The sequence below is a fragment of the Chamaea fasciata genome, unplaced genomic scaffold, assembly GCF_029207755.1.
Source record: "Chamaea fasciata isolate MVZ Bird 193981 ecotype frontalis unplaced genomic scaffold, bChaFas1.0.hap1 SCAF_18, whole genome shotgun sequence".
Classification (NCBI taxonomy): Eukaryota; Metazoa; Chordata; class Aves; order Passeriformes; family Sylviidae; genus Chamaea; species Chamaea fasciata.
Window position 1 is genome coordinate 13,351,821 of NW_027094103.1, and position 18,993 is coordinate 13,370,813.

The window sequence follows — 18,993 nt, forward strand, 5'->3', positions numbered from 1 at the left end:
ATTTTTAGAAAAAAAGCTCATTAAACCTGCTCTGGAAGTTGGGCTGATTTCCTGTGCCAGCCTGACGTTGCACAGCTCACGCAGGAAAGCCATTTCTGTTGGGTTTGCGAGAGTTTGCCATAAATTAATGACAAAAGCAGGCAGGAGCAAGGCAAGAGAGGAGAGGATGAGGCTGAGGAGGGGCAGGATGCGGGATGGATGGATGGATGGATGGATGGATGGCCACACTGACTTCACTGACCACACAGGAACCTGCCAGCGGATTTCTTCTGAGGTCAAATCCAGCCGCACCCGAGCTCCAGGCAGCTGCAGCAGCCTGCAGCAGGCACTGGGCTGCAGGGAAGGCTCCCGGCAGGGCCAGGGGCTGGGGGTCACACCCTGGGGAGCCCCAGCACACTCCTGTCCTCAGCTCGCCCCCGGCCCCACACCACCGGCTGCCGTTGGGGTTTTCCCGGGATTTCCTTCCCAACCCCGAGGCTGCAAAGAACAGAAATGCACCGATCTGTCCGACTAACCCATGGAAGGGACCAACAGGGGCCGAGACCTTTGTGGCACTGCGCTGCCGTGGGAGGACCTTCGCCCCGCGTGCTCCACCCTGTCCGGCCGTCCTGCGGAGGCTGGGTTACCTAAAAGCTAGAAAACAACAACACAGAGAACAGCTCTGTCAGTTCCACGCACGGCTACGTCGTGGTCACACGGCGGGACATCGATCAGCTCAATCACATTTGGAAGCACAAGCTCTAAAGGCAACTAAACTTAGTTTTTAACTGAAAGGTTAGCTGAAAAGTGAGTACTGCTGCCTGGCAAACCTGCAAAAGGAAAAAAAAAAAAATAATAATGGTTCCTTGATTTATGGCAGAGTTTTGTAACCAGCAGTCACGCACCAGAACAAAAAAAAAAAAAAAATAAAATAAAATAAAATAAAATAAAAGAATAATTTCTGAAATATTCTTTTGCCTTTGTCGTTGCTGTTAAGGTGGCATTTGTGTGTCCTGAAGAGCGGCGTGGGCAGCCTGAGCTGTGCAGGTGGGGCTGCCCTGCCAGGCGCCCCTGGCTGTGTGTGCTGATCCCGGTGGGAAAGCAGGACAGTCCCTGTGGCCCTGGGCACGGGCTCTGGAGTGGCCCTGGCTGTGTGGGCACAACCCTCCTGGGCAGCAGGACAGTCCTCGTGGCCCTGGCTGTGTGTGCAGATCCCTCCTGGGCAGCAGGACAGCCCCTGTGGCCCTGGCTGTGTGTGCAGATCCCTCCTGGGCAGCAGGACAGTCCTCGTGGCCCTGGCTGTGTGTGCACATCCCTCCTGGGCAGCAGGACAGTCCTCGTGGCCCTGGCTGTGTGTGCAGATCCCTCCTGGGCAGCAGGACAGTCCTCGTGGCCCTGGCTGTGTGTGCACATCCCTCCTGGGCAGCAGGACAGTCCTCGTGGCCCTGGCTGTGTGTGCACATCCCTCCTGGGCAGCAGGACAGTCCTCGTGGCCCTGGCTGTGTGTGCACATCCCTCCTGGGCAGCAGGACAGTCCTCGTGGCCCTGGCTGTGTGTGCACATCCCTCCTGGGCAGCAGGACAGTCCTCGTGGCCCTGGCTGTGTGGGCACAACCCTCCTGGGCAGCAGGACAGTCCCTGTGGCCCTGGGCACGGGCTCTGGAGTGGCCCTGGCTGGCAGGGGCCATGCAGGATGCCGCAGGGATGCAGCAGGGATGCAGCAGAGGTGCAGACACTCCAGGCAGGCACAGCTGGCTCCGCTCCCTGCACTCACGGCCAGCTGGGCACTGCAGCTGCACCCGGGAGCTCCCCAGAGCTTGTCACAGAGTCACTGAGAGCAGCACAGCCCGGCCACCGCTCCTGCTGCTGGGAGGAACCCGCGGGATCATCTCCGCTGGGCTGGGAGCTGGGGAGCAGCAGCTGAGCCCTGCTCCGCTGTGGAGGCGCCAGGACGGAGTTTGAGCTCCGGGACGCTGCAGACAGAGGGTAAAGAACCGGCTCTGGTCTCTGGGGATGGATTCCTCACCCCTGGGGGCTCCTCTGGACATCAGCGGGCAGAAATCAGAGGCCGGGTGGCGCAGAGCATCCGTGGAGGAGGAGGGACGGGGCTGGCCTCCCTCGGGAGGCAGCTCTGTGCCTGCATTCTCGGCAGAGATGCAGTCTGCAACTTCAAAGGCAAGAAGAGATGGTCTGAAAGGGGCAGCAAAGGAGTGAGCGCAGAGGTAGGGCAGAAAATGAAAATGATGGAGCTGTGACTCCAGAAATCTGGGTCACTGTCACACTGGGGGGGAGTCTTGGCTCTTGTCTTGAGATGTTCCATGGCAAAGAGCATATCCTGAAAATTCTGGGAATGAGATGAACAAAAACGACACGATGAAATGAATTTCTTGACAATAATAAAAAAAAAAAAATTAAAAAAAAAAGATGAAACATTTCTCCAGCTAAAAATGGAGCTTTTTTTTTTTTTTTTAAAGCAACATTCAGATGGGCAAAATAAAGAGAAGCAATCTTTTGGAAAAATTGTAGTTCAGCTAACCCTTAATTAAAATTTAGATTCAGTTGTCCTTTAATAGAAGCAGCCATTATTATAATTTGTTCTGGAGGGAAATCATTGCAAAGCAAATTAATCTGATTTCAGCATGACACAAAAGAGGACCATAAACGAAAATGCAGAGTCATAAACAAAAATGAATGGGGAAGGGAAAAAAAAAAAAAAAAGAAGAAGCGGGGGGGAAATGCAGCAGATGGGTCCAAAGGATGGACTTTAAAAATCAATTTGGGAAAAAAATGGAAAAAGAGTAATAATAATAGAGAACAAAATAGAAGGAGAATGAAGAAAACAGACTGATTTGGCAAGCAGATGTCAGGAGAAGATACTTCACACACCGGAGGGTCTTCAGCGGCTCTGCGGGGCGGCTTTGCCCTGGGGCCGGCGGGCTCGGGGCCGCTCCTGCCGCCCCGCTGCGCCCGGGGCCCCCGCGGACCTTCGGCCTTCCTCCCGGGGCTGCGCCTGCCCGGGCCGCCCCCGGGCTCCCCCGAGGAGGGGACATCCCCGAAATCCTCCTCGATGCTGCTCTGCCGGGTCAGCGCTCTCCTGCGGGCGGGCGGCGGCCGCCTGCGGCACGGGCAGGGCTGCGGGAGTGCCCGGGGCTCCTCTTCCTCACCGCCCCGCGGGGGTCTGGCCCCGAACCGGGGCTCCTCTTCCTCACCGCCCCGCGGGGGTCTGGCCCCGAACCGGGGCTCCTCTTCCTCACCGCCCCGCGGGGGTCTGGCCCCGAACCGGGGCTCCTCTTCATCGCTGCCCCACCGGGGTCTGACCCTGTGCCGGGGCTCCTCTTCCTCACCGCCCCAGCGCTGTCTGGCCCCAAACCGGGGCTCCTCTTCCTCACCGCCCCAGGGGTGTCTGACTCTGTGCCGGGGCTCCTCTTCCTCGCTGCCCCACCGGGGTCTGACCCTGTGCCGGGGCTCCTCTTCCTCACCGCCCCAGGGGTGTCTGACCCCGAACTGCGGCTCCTCTTCCTCGCTGCCCCACCGGGGTCTGACCCTGTGCCGGGGCTCCTCTTCCTCACCGCTCCAGCTGTGTCTGACCCCGAACTGCGGCTCCTCTTCCTCGCTGCCCCACGGGGCTCTGGAGCTGTGCCGGGGCTCCTCTTCCTCGCTGCCCCACGGGGCTCTGGAACCGCTCCGGGGCTCCTCGTCCGCACCGCCCCAGCCGTGTCTGACCCCGAACTGCGGCTCCTCTTCCTCGCCGCTCCACCTGCGCCTGACCCCGTGCCGGGGCTCCTCTTCCTCGCTGCCCCACGGGGCTCTGGGGCGGCTCCAGGACTCCTCTTCCTCGCTGCCCCAGCCGTGCGTGGGGCCGAGGCGGGACTCCTCGTCGTCGCTGCCGCAGTCCAGGCCGCTGTCGGGGCTGCGGGACAGCGGCTGGCGGCCCCTCCACGCCCGCTCCTCGGGGCCGGGGCGCTCCGTGCCCGGGGCCGCGCCCCGCCCGCCCGGGCGCCGCCGCCGCTCGGCCCGGCAGCCTCCAGCTATCCCGGGGCTCTTCCTACGGGCCGTTCCTAAACCCTGCTTGTACAGCGCTTCGGGGTGCTCCCCGTCCTCTTCAGCCACTTCGGGAATGCTGAAAAGCCTTTTACTGTGCTGGGTCTGCTGGGGAAAGCCAGGCTGCTCCCAAAAAGGGGCTTCAGTGGTCTTATTCTTACTGTACTCCTTAAAATTGTGTGTTGTTAAAAAAAAAAAAAAAGAAAAAAAAACAGACGGGGGGGGGCAAAGAGCGTGTGGCAAAAATAAAATGGGAGGGAAAAGGGAGAAAAGAAAAATAAAGACAGAATTAGTTTTAGAGCAATGGCAAACGTAAGGCGTGCGGCTTCAATACTGAAAAGGATGTCATGCTTTGAATGAGGCTCTGTGAAAAATAAAGACATGATTAAGAAGTTGCTGGGTGCCAGATCCAAAATGAGAGGTCGGTACAAAGGACTGGGTGATGCCCTTCACAAGAATAAACTCGTGCATCTGAACCAGAGCAATGAAAGCCACACACAGGTTCCAGCACTAAAACCCCCTCCCTGGCCCCTGCCAAACTGCCACCTGATTTTCTTTGTGACCAGAACCCACATCTGGGAATGACGGCTCTGCCCTAGCAAGCTTTCTTGCTTTGCATCTCCTAAAGCTCCTTATATAAGAGGTCAATAAATATCTCCAGTCTCCTGCTGGAGCCGAGCAATTCCACCGCCAGCATTAAAGGAGTTGTGGATTCCTTCCTACAAGTCTAAAAATCCTGCACCATTTTTAAAGCTTGGCCTCCAGGGAAAGCCCCCTGGGACTCAGGCTGCTCTCTGAGGTCACTGCACTGCCATCCAATCTCTCATCATGATCTTGTACCTGCTTCATAAAACCAGGGTCTGAAAGTCAGCCCGTGAGCAGAAGTTAAAGTCTCTGTTTATGCCAGAAGCAGGTAAAAACTCCCCCAGTCTGGGTAAAAGAAGCGTTCTGGACATGCCAGATGCATTTGGCAGTTTTCCTGTTCCATTTCCACAAAACACAGCTTGGTGTGACAAAGAATCCGGAGAGTCTGGGCTGGGCAGAGGGAAGGGAGCAGAGTGCAGGAGGCTCTGCCTGCCAGGATTTATTGATCCTGCAGCCCAGGGATCATCTCCCCTTGTGCCTAATGCCCAGATCAGGGGCACCTCTGGGCTCAACAGCACCCAGAAATAACGACAGATCATCCTGAGATGTCAGCAGCGTCCCCCTGAGCACTCCGAACCCAGCTGTGCTCCGGGCATTGGCCCCTCCCGGGCAGAGGGAACTTTCCGAGTTACTTTAGACCCTTTCACCTCTTTTCCTTTGGTTTTAAAATGTGTGTAACACCCGTGAAACTCGAGACAAAGTGCCGCAGAAGTGGGAAAAAGATCAATAAGCATGAACTATCACAGTTTTGATAGACTACTTCATCAAGAGAAGCCCTCAAACCTTAGCAGGTCAAAAATGATTTCCTAACGCCAGTTTAGGTTCTGGAACTTTCTCAATATCAGCACTGATAATACCGATTTAAATCCAAGAAGTAAATTCACCTTCTGATGCACAAAGAACAGGAACAGTCTGGGGATTATTCTTTTTGCCAGGGGAAGGAGATAGAAGCAGCATGCAGAAGGATTTCGCTTTTCAACCTTTATGTTGGTACAGAAACACTGATAATTTCTTCCTTTGAAGAAGTACCTGGCTCATTGCAGACACTATCAGAAGAAAAGGACTGAATTTACAGCACGTGAAAACAGAAAATAGTATTGATTTTAGTTAAACAACAATCTACTGGAAAAAAAATAAATCTGTGGGTTTGAGCTTTCTAAGGAACCGCAGTTTGTGTAATTCCTACACACATAAAGAAGCAAATTCAATTTCCATGTACAAACATAATATGGCAAACATATATTCAGTCTGGGGTGTGTTGGTGCTCTGCATGTGCTTTGGCTGTTTTACTGAAGTTGTCTTTCATGATGAATATTCCTGGATTAAAGCAATATTCCTGGAACATATTTCCTGCTCTCTCTGGTGACCCCCTGACATTCAGAGCACAGGGCGTTGTGGTAAAGCACTGATCAAACAAAGCTGAAACGATTCCCTTTCTTGCAGGAACGCTTTAAGCCTGTGGAAGGGATGGGACTGGCACTGGACACACGGACACGTCACTCACACAGGAAAAACTCAAGTTGTTTTACAAGTTTTTACAAATCTCCTTGCTCAGAAACAACTCATTTTTGGGGTAGCACATGCGGTGTATCCACACAGAGACAGGGGGAAGGTCCCCAGACACGGAACAGAAATTGCAACTGCAGCAATCACACACAGGAAAACAGTCAGTTAATTAAAGTTTATCGATCGAATAATGAAAAAAGAAGGTAATAAACGCTCTAAAGCAGCCCAGGTCTATTTCTGAGGCCAGGGTGGGTGCTGCTGCCCTGCAGGGACTCTCAGTGCCTGCAGGAAGGCTCTGGGGGCAGCCCAGGGCAGCTGTGCCCGTCTGTGGAGTCCCTCATGCCATTAAAGGAATTTCCAGCTGCCCTTCCCCGGAAAAGTGAAGATTAGAGATACCCCAGGTGTAAAAAAGGCTTCTCCCCCGTGGCTCCTTGCAGACACTGTCCAATCCTCTCCCTGGGTTTCGCAAGTCCGTCACCCACCCACGGCATCCCCTCGCCCTGTTTCCCCATCGGCTCCGGGGCCAGGTGTCCTGTCCCTCTCTTCCCTGCCCTGCCCCTTGCGCCACCCACAAACCTGAGAGCCTGTAGAACTGAGAGAAACCGCACGTTCCCCCTCCCTGGCTCCGGATTCACCTCCAGCACACGGGACAAACGCCCGCTGGGGATCGATTGGGGCCGGGAGCCCTCTGCCTCTGCCGAGCCGCCCGGTGACGCGTGCGGTTGTGTGCGCTCCAGTTGCCGCCTGGGCAGCTCTCAGGCAGTTTCTCTGCCGGAGAGGCTGACTGGGGTGCAGGAGGGCCGTGGCTGCACCCGAAAAAGACACCCCGTTACACCCGTCCCTCACCTTGAGCGCGCCGTGCGAGGTGAGGCTGAGGCGCCGCCGGCCGCCCTCCTCCAGCTGCATCTCCGAGTACAGCTCCTCCTCATCCTCCTCCAGGATGTCCGACAGGTCCGAGCCGCGGCTGCTCTCCGTCTGGTACTCCTCCCCGTGGCAGTAGTGAGCCTGGCCAAGGGAGGAGAGACCTTTAGTGCAGCTAAAGCTGATAATCCCGGATAACCCGAGCGCTTCCTGGGCTGGCCTGGGGCACCGGGACACCAGGGAGGGACAGCGCCAGGCCCGGGCTCCGCTCCAGGGCAGGTGTAGGAACGGTAAAAATCCAGCCTGGCATTTCTTCTAAGTGCAGCTAACGAGTAATGTGTGAGTTCCCACGTGAAGCTGGTTTGAGAAGTTCCCTGAACACAACAATCCATTCTGAGGGTGACAGATAAACACACCTGTAATAACAGGGGATTTGTGCCCTGAGAATCAGTAAAGAAAGTATGTGAACTATCTGAGAATAGATGGATTTGATGGACAAGTAAAATACCTGTCACTAACCAACAGAATAATTAACAGGAAAGCCATGAAGCAATTAGAAGTTGCCCTCGAGGTTTGTAAAAACTGTATAAAAGAGAGCATGGCCATAATAAAGAGCCTTCTGAACTTAAATGTGACACTCTCTGTGCTGTGACCATCCCGACAACAGGGAGACACCGTGGGGAAATTTTGTTTTGCCCATTTATGACCATAATTCAAGAAATCCAATCTCAGTCCCAGGTGATACAAAAGAGGATATCGCCATTCACAGCACCAGGTCTAGTTTCAGTCTTGCTTAAATTCCCCTGATTAAAGAGGTCCTTTGTGCATCAGTGGGCTTGCTGACCAAACTGTAAAAGCCTTAGGACAGTTCACGGATCATCTGTCCTTCGCAGCTGTTCGTTACATCACATTATAATTCGGAAGTGATCAGCATTTCATTCTTGCAGGGGTACCACCATTGCAGACCCTCAACACAGGAGCTCAGGTCTTTCACCAAAGTTTTTTTAATTACACCAAGACCCAAGAAAACATCTCTTTTCTAGAATTTACATCTCTCTTGAAAAGAATGTCATAAATCATTCCGTATTTGTTTTCAGTGGGATCAGACCAAAAGCTGTGCAGTTGAGCTAAATCCTTCTGGCAAGCCCTGTTCCACTCCTTGGAGCCAGCCCTGTTCCCTGTTTGTTTCCTGTCCCTGGGGAGTGGGGTCACAGGCCGTGCCTTTATGGCACACAGGGAGCCACAGCAGTCACACCTCACGCAGAAAAGGCCCAGAACCCAAACGGGACAGTCCAGGCACATTTCCCACATTTCCCATCTCCATCTGTCCGGTCTGCAGAGCCTGGAGGGGCGGGTGCTCAGGAGATCCCAGTGCCCAGCGCCAGGAGCATTCCCAGGAGCCAGGCTCAGCCCCGTGTCCCCAGAGGTGACCTGGGCAGGGCTCCTGGAGAAACCCCTGGCTGAACACCTGGCACAACACCAGAGCCAGGCTCAGCCCCGTGTCCCCCCAGCCCCAGAGGTGACCTGGGCAGGGCCCCTGGACAAACCCCTGGCTGAACACCTGGCACAACACCAGAGCCAGGCCACTCACCTGCTTCCCGAGCTCTGAGCCCTTCAGGAAGTCATCGACGGAGGCTCCCCTTCGCTTGACCTTGGGGGAGTCGTAGCCATCCTCCTCCTCGTCGGAGTAGGGCGCAGCGCTGCTCCTGTCGCTGAAGACGCTCCTCCTCTCCATCTGACGGGGCAACAGAGGCACGGGCAGTCAGCTCGGGCCCCCCGCACCCCCGGCGGCTGTGCCAGCTCGTTTAAATCACTGGCACAAACGGCAAAGGTGAACGCTCCAGCGCACAGCACTGATGTACTCACGGTGTAAAGCACGCTCGGCTTCCCCTGGCTGGGACCTCTGAGGAGTTTTTCAGGGAGTTTTTGCCTGTTTTACTGCCCTCACTCCTCAACAGTTCCCTGGTTCTGTGCCAGCTCTCCTCCCTGCACCACTCAGCAGAATCCTCCGTGCTCTGCGGTCAGAGCTGCCAGCAGTGACACTCCTTTCCCCTGGCAGAGGGAGGGGGTGACAAAGCCACGGCAGCAGTTCTGACCTCAATACAAAAAAAGCCCCAGAATGAGGCTGTGGGCTCTTGCTCTGCTCCGAGGAGCTTCCTGGCCTCAGGAATTCCTGCTGGCTCTGGTGACAATGCTCCTCAGCCACCAACAGGCTGGCCCGGGGCAGGGGCAGGCACACAGCTCCTTCTGCAGCACTTACCACGAGTGAAGAATTTACACCGCAGGGGACTAAACATGACAAACATCCCTGGCAGAATTTGATGTAATTTAGAATTAATTCCTCTATAAACTTCCGTCCAGATTCCTGAATAAAACATTTCAGGCATCACTTAAACTCCTGTAACCAAACGTGGTTCAGAGCACGTGTTCTGTCGGCAATTTTCCAAACCAGGAAAAGTATTTCTGTTCTCTTTCCCTGTACCTTAGGGAACTTAAATCAGCTTTCACCTCACAGGGCCAAAGAAACAAATCGCCTTTCCTCCCTGTTACATTCCAGTCTTCATTTAAAACCAAAAGGAAGATACGTACAGATGCACACATGTCTATTTATCAGACCTCACTAATCCAGAATTATTCAGGTTCTCAAAAGCTGGCTCAATTTACCCACTGTATCAAAAGCATCCCAAAACAGGAACAGTGAAGAATTTGGGGCAGTTAAGACACGTGTGAACTGTCAGAATTAACGGAGTTATTTTGGAGATACAATGGGAGACTGAAAACTGGACATAACTGATGATTGCCAGATGAAGGACCAAGAAAATACCTGAGATAAGCGACACCAAAGCTTGCAAGAAGTAACAGACAGTTGTGAGCAGCTTGCGATGAGAAAGTAACTGCCCAGGGCACTGGGAGTATTGAAATATTGCAGATTTGTGTGGAAAACCCCCAGCACGCTGTCAGGATGGATCCACATCAGCTGCACTGACCCCAGAGCCCCAAATGTGGGATTTACATTAACTGGCAGAGACGTGAGCCAGTGCAGCAGCCCTGGCCCAGGGTGGTGCCCACACCAGGGGTGTCCCTGGGCAGTGACTCTGCCGGCAGCTCCAGGAGGAGCTGGGGTGAAGGGCAGCTGCAAACTCGTGTGAAAACGCAGCAGTGAGAAGGGCAAATGTGTAAAATTCCCTGTGGATCCATGACAGGGGACACAGCTGGGCTTTAGGAGCCCAGAATTCCAGCACGCCGCTTCTCAAGCTCTGGATGCTCGGGGTTCAGGGATGACTGCCTGCTCCTTAGAGCACACGACGGAAAACCTCTGATGGGAAGTGGCACAGGGAACAAGCCAGCCCAGGAAAGCCTTAGGAAGAAGTTTGCCTTTACCCTGTTGCTCTCGGCCACCCTCTGTGCAGCTTCTCTTGCCATGGCTTTAGCGACGGTGTTGGGGACGGGAGTGCCTTGGGGCTGGGGCAGGATCCTGTTGGGGGACGGAGACCTCCTCCCCTGGAGAGGGCCGTGGAAGGTGGGTGGCTCCAGCATGTGTCCGTGCGCGGGGGACGCCGAACGAGTCTGCTCCCACGACTCATCCCTTTTCACGTGTGGGCCTAAGTGTTCTTCTTTGGTTTCTGGGGCTCCGGCACTTGCTAATGGCTTAGATTTGGGGGCAGTTCTGGGGTGAGGGGTTGGAGGCACCAGGAGGTCGGGTGGGATGGCGGCAGCAGCAGAGTCCACGGAGTCGCCCTGCGCCGAGAGCGTGCGGACCATCACTTCCCTGGCGTCCAGGGCGCGCAGCCTCAGCAGCTCCAGCGCGGTGCTCTCTGCTGCTGGGAACATCACCTCTGCCACCTGGGGACACAGACGGCCCACCGTGAGCTGGAGACACCTGCTGCCCTCCCCTCAGCCCCACCTCCCCAGGTACAGCCCGAGGGATCTCCTCACAGGGAGCGGCTGCCAGCACAGGGTGGGCTGTGAGCGCCAGGGCTCCTCCACACCCTCACCCCAGCTGTCACCTGTCACCCCCCCGTCACCCTCTGGCCAGAAGGGCTCCTGCAGAGGGAGCCAGGAATGCCCAGACACCAGGACAGGCCCCTGCAGGGCTGTCCCAGCTTTCCTGCCAGCTGAAATCCCCCAGCAGGCAGTGAGTGTGGCAGGGAATTCACCTGCTGCCCTTTGGCCGTGACACCGTAACCTGTGACACTGGCAGGAGGTGACCCTGGCACAGGAGCTGATCCTGGCACAGGAGGGAGGTGACCCTGGCACAGGAGGTGACCCTGGCACAGGAGGGAGGTGACCCTGGCACAGGAGGTGAGCCTGGCACAGGAGGGAGGTGATCCTGGCACAGGAGGTGACCCTGGCACAGGAGGTGAGCCTGGCACAGGAGGGAGGTGACCCTGGCACAGGAGGGAGGTGACCCTGGCACAGGAGGTGACCCTGGCACAGGAGGTGACCCTGGCACAGGAGCTGACCCTGGCACAGGAGGGAGGTGACCCTGGCACAGGAGGTGACCCTGGCACAGGAGGTGAGCCTGGCACAGGAGGGAGGTGACCCTGGCACAGGAGGGAGGTGACCCTGGCACAGGAGGTGACCCTGGCACAGGAGGTGACCCTGGCACAGGAGCTGACCCTGGCACAGGAGGGAGGTGACCCTGGCACAGGAGGGAGGTGACCCTGGCACAGGAGGTGACCCTGGCACAGGAGGGAGCTGACCCTGGCACAGGAGGGAGCTGACCCTGGCACAGGAGGTGACCCTGGCACAGGAGGGAGGTGACCCTGGCACAGGAGGGAGGTGACCCTGGCACAGGAGGTGACCCTGGCACAGGAGGTGACCCTGGCACAGGAGGGAGGTGACCCTGGCACAGGAGCTGACCCTGGCACAGGAGGGAGGTGACCCTGGCACAGGAGCTGACCCTGGCACAGGAGGGAGGTGACCCTGGCACAGGAGCACACTCACCCGCTGCCCTTTGGCATAGACACCGTAGCCTGTGACGCTGGCACCGTGTGACGTCCCCGTGGCCGACAGAGCCGGCGGCTTCCAGCACACCTGGACGGTCCCCGGCGTGGGCCCTGCCCGCACAGCCACGTCCTGAGGTGGGGCTGGAGGACCTGGAGAGAGCGGCCGGTCACTGCTGAGCTCGGAGCACGGTGAGCCGAGGCGCAGTGTAGGCCGCAGGCTGACCGCTGGTTAAAGGACAAGGGTCTCACGGGCTTTTGTCTGCGCTGAACCCAAACCACCCGGGAACCTCCTGAGGCGTTTACAGAACGTTACTGTACCAGCACACCAAATACCTCCTTAATTAAAGGCGCCACCCTGCTATAAATAGCTCCACTTGGGCCAGAAAGCCGAAGTAAAAATAGCGCAGACGTTATTTGTTCATTAATTTTTCAGGCATCCTGCTGTGTTGCTTTAACCGTCAAACCCCGGGCAGAGCCTGCTGCTAAAACGTGTCGGAATGAGGGCTCAGCTGCGGCACCTCTGCAAACAGAACACTGACCCCGGTGCTGGGAGACTGCCCCTCCCAGTGAACCCAACTCAACCGACTCCTGCTCATCGACCAGCAAGGCACAGACCCTCTGACGGTGCGGGATGCGCGGCAAACACCGCACAAGGCCACCGGCAAACGGCCAGTGCAGTTCACTGGTGTGCTGCCACCCAATCTCCTCCTCTGGGGACACGGAAATAAAACCATGGTCGTGTTCAGGACAGCGCAGGCACAACAGGAAGTTTTTGCTGACACCATCCCTGCATCTATAACGAATTTTTACCTTGCAAGCTGAGAGTGCGCAATTTGACCTAATGCTATTCTTGGTTCAGGATTGAATTCCAGCTTTCCTGATCACCCTATTTCATTGACAGCCAGCATTCCCAATCCAGCACAGCTGCTCAGCTCATGAGAGAGAATGCATCTGTTCTAACCCAGCATCTTGCCAGTGACAATGACATTAATCTGCTCCTGCAGGAGAAGTCACCTTCCCTTCGTTCTCCCAGAACTAAACAATCCCCAGGGTGTCTGTCCCGACCTTCACAGGCTGTGGCAGAGAAAGGTTTAATAAACTGCAACGCCCGAGGCTCAGCGTGGTTTCTATTTCCTCCCATCATTGAATGGGAAATTGTTCCTGATGATTTTCAATGATCTGGGTCATCAACATAAATGTTTTTTGTTTTTGTTTTTTTTTGGAATTCTGCTACACTTTGCTCCTCATGGTTTTTTAAACATAAATTAGCTCCAAACCCCGCAGCAGCCCCACTGGTCTTGATCCTGTACTTGTTTCTATTTTTAGATCTGAGTGCCCAAGAGAGAAACACTTGTGTTTTCATTGAAGAAATTCCATTGCTTTGGTGAATCGAGATGAGTTCAGTTGCATGACACACCGTGATGGTGACTCCCATCACTGGCTCCGAATTCATCCTTTTCCTTTGTTGCAGTGACTCTGAAATCAGGCACCAGCCCCTGACCACTTCAGCAGCGGCTGTTTTGTTTTCTCTGCACAGCAGTGAAAAGTTGGCTGGATTCTGTAGAAGTGCTCCCAGTGAAAGGCAGCAGCGGGGAAGGTTCTGGGATCTCTGGCTCGAAAAGCTGAGGCTTCCCTGCCCTTCAGCTGCCCAGCAGAGAGCGGCTCTGCAGCGCTCGGCAGACTTCACAGCTAGAGGGAGATACAGCACGGCGAGTGCTCTGCCTGGAAAAACCCTCACCCGAAAGGCCCTTCTAAATAGCAGAGTTGAAATGAGTTCAAGCCAGCATCGAGGCACTGCCTCCCGAGTCCCCCAGTCCCCCCCAGGGGTGAAATGCCGTCCTTCCCATCTCATCCCACAACAGCACTGCCTCCCGAGTCCCCCAGGACCCCCCAGGGGTGAAATGCCCTCCTTCCCACCTCATCCCACAGCAGCACTGACACCCCAGTCCCCCAGTCCCCCCAGGGGTGAAATGCCCTCCTTCCCACCTCATCCCACAGCAGCACTGACACCCCAGTCCCCCAGGGCCCCCCAGGTCTGCAATGCCCTTTTCCCCAGCCCATCCCACAGCAGCACTGACACCCCAGTCCCCCAGTCCCCCCAGGGGTGACATGTCCTCCTTCCAGCCCATCCCACAGCAGCACTGCCTCCTGTGCCACGCAGGGACTCCAGACTACAGAGGAACGTGTGAGCTGGGGACATTTCCCTGGAACGAGGACGCTCCAGCTGGGGACATCGCACTGAGACAGGGCTGCCATCAGAACAGGAGGCCCGGCAGCTCCACTGCCCCTGCCCAGCAGCACTGCTGCCCTCCCTGTCTCCTCTCACAAACCCCCCCAGGCCAAGGAGGAGAGCAGAACAATTCCTGCCCCTGTGCTGGAGCCAAAGCCCAGCAGGAGAGAGCAAAGCCCAGCTCAGAGCACGCTGCTGACCCTTCCCTTGCCAGGGGCCACTTGTGCCCGAGTGTCCCTTCAGGGGCACCCAGGGACCTGACAGACCGGGTATTCCAGGGCTCTCCTACCTGCCCATGGTTAGGTGAATCTATAAGTGTAGGTGAATCTATAAGGTTTTTTCAGGTGCTGCCACACGCCCCCAAAATGACAAGATTATCCTCCAAATTCAGCGTTACTTCTGCTCTAGTTTTCAACACTACTTCAGTGTCCCTGGATAATGGCAAATGTCTGACAACACTTACCAACACCCCCAAAGTAAAAGCCAGGTGGGAAAAAAACCTCAGACTTTCCAGAACACGACCAATCTGCTGACTTCACAAATTCAAATTGTACAGTGAAGTCGATTACAGCTTCACAACCGAAATGCACTTACATCCCCTAAAGTGCTGTGAAGGTTAAAGTATTTTATCTAGTATTTTCACAGAAATTCAGCTGCAGAGTTTTGGGGTAGGGAGGGAAATATCAAACCTGCTGGCAACGTAGAAAATTCCACAAAGGCTTCCTTTTTCTCTCGCTGTTCCAAGGGAAGCTGCCAGGGCATCTGGTGGGGCTTTGCCACGACCTTCACCTTGTAGGCCATATTGGGCTTCAAATTAAAAAAATGGTACTTGTAGCTAGCAGCCTTGACGATGTCAAACTCCTCCTCGTTCAGGAAGATGACATGACTGTAATTACTGTTCGTGGGGAGCCAGGAGAGCTCAGCAGAGATCTGGGTGATGTTGTCCACGCGGAGGTTGGAGGGGGCCACGATGACGTCCTTGCCCACCAGCAAGGTGCACTGCAGCTCGTCGGAGTTGCCCTTGCTGGTGATGCTCTGGATGGAAATCCTGTAGGTGCAGGCGGAGATGTTGAGCTTCTCTATGAGGGCTTTCGTCCTGCCGCCCAGGGCCACGTTCATCCTGACCTCCTTGTCCACCAGCACGTTGTAGCTGCTGACGGTGCCCCAGCCGGGCGGCACCACCGGGGGCTCCCAGCCCACAATGACACTTTTGGCGAGTTGTTTGATGAGGGTGATTTTCCTGGGGTAAGGCACAATGTCTTCTCCGATCTCGTCGATGTTCACGTCCAGGGTCCCCGCGCCGTTGCTGATGACGCCGGGCCCCGTGTGGCTCGGGGGGCTGATCTCCAGCAGGTCCCCCTCCAAGGGGGGCCCCGAGCGGTTGAGGAAGTTCTGGTCCTGCTCGCTGCTCAGGGTGCCCGACAGCCGCGCCTCGTTGTCTTGGACAAAATCCACAAAGTTGGAAGGGACCAGTCCTCTCTGTCCGTCCAGGAGTTCTCCTGGGAAGAAAGAGCAGTGCCATTAAAACCCCTAAATTAGGAGCAGTGCCATAAAAACCCCTGGAGGAGAAGGGGCAGTGCCATGAAAACCCCTGGAGAAGGAGCAGTGCCATGAAAACCCCTGGAGGAGAAGGAGCAGTGCCATGAAAACCCCTGGAGAAGGAGCAGTGCCATGAAAACCCCTGGAGGAGAAGGAGCAGTGCCATGAAAACCCCTGGAGGAGAAGGGGCAGTGCCGTGAAAACCCCTGGAGGAGAAGGGGCAGTGCCATGAAAACCCCTGGAGAAGAAAGAGCAGTGCCATGAAAATCCCTGGAGGAGAAGGAGCAGTGCCATGAAAACCCCTGGAGGAGAAGGGGCAGTGCCATGAAAATCCCTGGAGGAGAAGGAGCAGTGCCATGAAAATCCCTGGAGGAGAAGGAGCAGTGCCATGAAAACCCCTGGAGGAGAAGGAGCAGTGCCATGAAAACCCCTGGAGGAGAAGGAGCAGTGCCGTGAAAACCCCTGGAGGAGAAGGAGCAGTGCCATGAAAACCCCTGGAGGAGAAGGGGCAGTGCCATGAAAACCCCTGGAGGAGAAGGAGCAGTGCCATGAAAATCCCTGGAGGAGAAGGAGCAGTGCCATGAAAACCCCTGGAGGAGAAGGAGCAGTGCCATGAAAACCCCTGGAGGAGAAGGAGCAGTGCCATGAAAACCCCTGGAGGAGAAGGGGCAGTGCCATGAAAACCCCTGGAGGAGAAGGAGCAGTGCCATGAAAACCCCTGGAGGAGAAGGGGCAGTGCCATGAAAACCCCTGGAGGAGAAGGGGCAGTGCCATGAAAACCCCTGGAGGAGAACACCTCTCCCGTAGCAGTGCCTTGAGAGTGGACAAAGGTAAGGGGCGAGGGACGAGTGAAAATGCACAAACAACAGCCGCAGGTTTTGGGGAACACAAAGCCTTATTAAGGGAAATACCAGAACTGCCAGTAAGCTTTTTTTGTCAACTTAAATCTTGCCAGTCGGAAAAGCTGACACTTTAAAATATCTTATAATTAGCTCTGCCTGCAAGGAGCGGCTTTGCTGATGCAGAAACTCTTTTAATTAACACCACGGTGATAAAGCTAATTTTAGCAACTGGTTTAGGAGCAGACGAAGGAGAGAATTTGGAGCGTGTTTGACAGACGAAGTGCTTTCAACCTGCATGAATTAGCATGAATTCACGGATTAAACAAGAGATACCTTCATAGAAGCCATCCTCGTCCATGTCTCCGTAGACATACAGGTACTTTCCTGCCGTGAGAGGGAGCTCCGCCTCCGGGTTTTCATTTGGTCCATCGAAGGGGTTGTAGCTGCGGGGGAAAAGGGAGAGCGCTGCTCAGGAGAGGGGCCGCAGCTCCTCGGAGGGAAATTTCCCCTGGCTGGGTCCTTGTTTCCCTTCTGAGACACGTTCTGAGCGGGCTCGGGGCACTTTGTGCCTGGGAGATCCCCCTAAACCCTCGTCCTGTCCTGCAGGATTTACTCAGACACATTCTGGGTGGGCTCAGGTCAGTTTGTGCCTGTGAGGTTCCCCTCTACCCCTAAACCCTCGTCCTGTCCTGCAGGATTTACTCTGACACATTCTGGGTGGGCTCAGGTCAGTTTGTGCCTGTGAGGTTCCCCTCCACCCCTAAACCCTCGTCCTGTCCTGCAGGATTTACTCTGACACTCCTCACTTAGGGCTCTTGAAAAGCGCTGGCTGAAAGTCTCTTTGCTTTTTAGAGTGGATTAAAGCAATCTCAGTTGTGGGGGCTTTTCCAAGTCGCTGTATTCAATTTTATGTTCTTTCACACAAGTTCATCAAACTTCTACAGAGGCAGGGTAAAGGAAGACAAAGACTGTGAGCTACATCTGAGAGAAGCTACTGGGAGACAACAAGTACTGACTAAGTCCTTAAATCTAGATCCATCCTGAAAGAAACTGTTAGCCACTGAAATTTTTATGACAGTACTTCAAGCCTGAAATTTTAATGTGCAAAGCACCGATGGACTTCAACTCTTCTCCTGCTTGAAAAAGTAACTGATAAGAGCAGGCTGAGAGGTCCTGTCTAGAGCAGGAGGCACCCCTTTAATGTGATTTAGACACTGCAGGACAGGAGTGCAGGGGTGGGAGAGCCAGGCCGTGCTCAGCTCCCCCTGACACTTCAGGACACGCACAGGGCACAGCTCTGCAGCCAGAGCAGACAGGAATTCCACAACAGGAATTCCACGATAGTTCAGTGCATGAATGGAGCGGAGCCAAAGCTGATGGTGAATCTTACAGCTGTGAATTCCATCTGTAATGGGATGGGTGCCTTACCTATAGCGGGCAATGCAAAGGTGGACTTTCCCAGAATATCTCTGCTTTGAGGTATTGGAATTCTGATCATTATCCATCTGTAGAGGGGGAGAGAAAAAAAATAATGTGATTACAGAAAAAGAAGAATGAACAGTTTTCCTGACAGGTGATATAAATCAGTGAACACATAATATCAAGGAAGAAAAATTAAATTCTAACACGGAACACAACTGTTTTATTTTACTTAGAAGGGCAGATTGCAGTGACTGAGTACTTAAAATAAATGCTGAGTTTAGAACTGGTGCAGGTGTCAACCTCTGAACACCTGGAGACCACGAGTATCACACAAAATATTGCTAACCCAGTCCAATCCAACCCAGTCCAATCCAACCCAGTCCAATCCAACCCAACCCAGACCCGTCCAATCCAAACCAACCCAAACGAACCCACAGCATCTGCTGAATTCCACCCTTTCCACTAACTGAAGGAAATAACATTTTCTCCTGAATTTAACATCTCGTTTAATTCAATCCTGCAAAGCCACACGTTTGCTCTATAACAAATCTGGTCTGCAAAACCTGGAGATTTAATTGTGGTGTTGAATCAACACAGGCTCTGCCTGTTCCAGCTCTCCACGAGGTCTCTCACTGGTAAAGCAGTAATTCAGCTCTGCTTTGAGCTGGTAGAGGTTCTAGAGTGAGGGGTGAACTTCCCTCCACTTATTGTGCTGTTTGCTGTGAGCCATTTCAGGAAAAATGACCAACTTTTTGCCTGAGCTTGGGAGAATTAAGGCAGAAATGCTGGGTTAACAGTGGGATCCAATAAAATAAACTGTCCGAAAACTGGGCAAAATTGTACAATCTGGACAGGGTGAACACTGGCCTGCAGCTTCCAGGTCTAAGCTGGTCCCTGCCAGAAGCACACCAGGAAAATTCTGAGTGAAGTCCCTTTTATTCTGAATTACCTCCTGAGGGGCGGTTGAGCCCAGCAGCCAC

At 54.7% G+C, this 18,993-nt stretch overlaps 1 protein-coding gene across 3 annotated transcripts in view; it reads right to left on the bottom strand.

The window, feature by feature from the left end:
* Nucleotides 1-18,993, bottom strand: part of RIMBP2 (RIMS binding protein 2) — a 57,996-nt gene that overhangs the window by 6,117 nt on the left and 32,886 nt on the right. For all 3 annotated transcript variants that reach the window (XM_066200183.1, XM_066200186.1, XM_066200184.1), the window contains exons 10-17: nucleotides 18,020-18,096; nucleotides 16,925-17,034; nucleotides 14,900-15,709; nucleotides 11,979-12,130; nucleotides 10,413-10,874; nucleotides 8,623-8,766; nucleotides 7,017-7,175; nucleotides 516-633 (exon numbers count right to left, since the gene is read on the bottom strand). In XM_066200183.1, coding sequence (XP_066056280.1) covers nucleotides 516-633; nucleotides 7,017-7,175; nucleotides 8,623-8,766; nucleotides 10,413-10,874; nucleotides 11,979-12,130; nucleotides 14,900-15,709; nucleotides 16,925-17,034; nucleotides 18,020-18,096 — 2,032 coding nt within the window. The remainder of the gene's footprint in view (nucleotides 1-515; nucleotides 634-7,016; nucleotides 7,176-8,622; nucleotides 8,767-10,412; nucleotides 10,875-11,978; nucleotides 12,131-14,899; nucleotides 15,710-16,924; nucleotides 17,035-18,019; nucleotides 18,097-18,993) is intronic.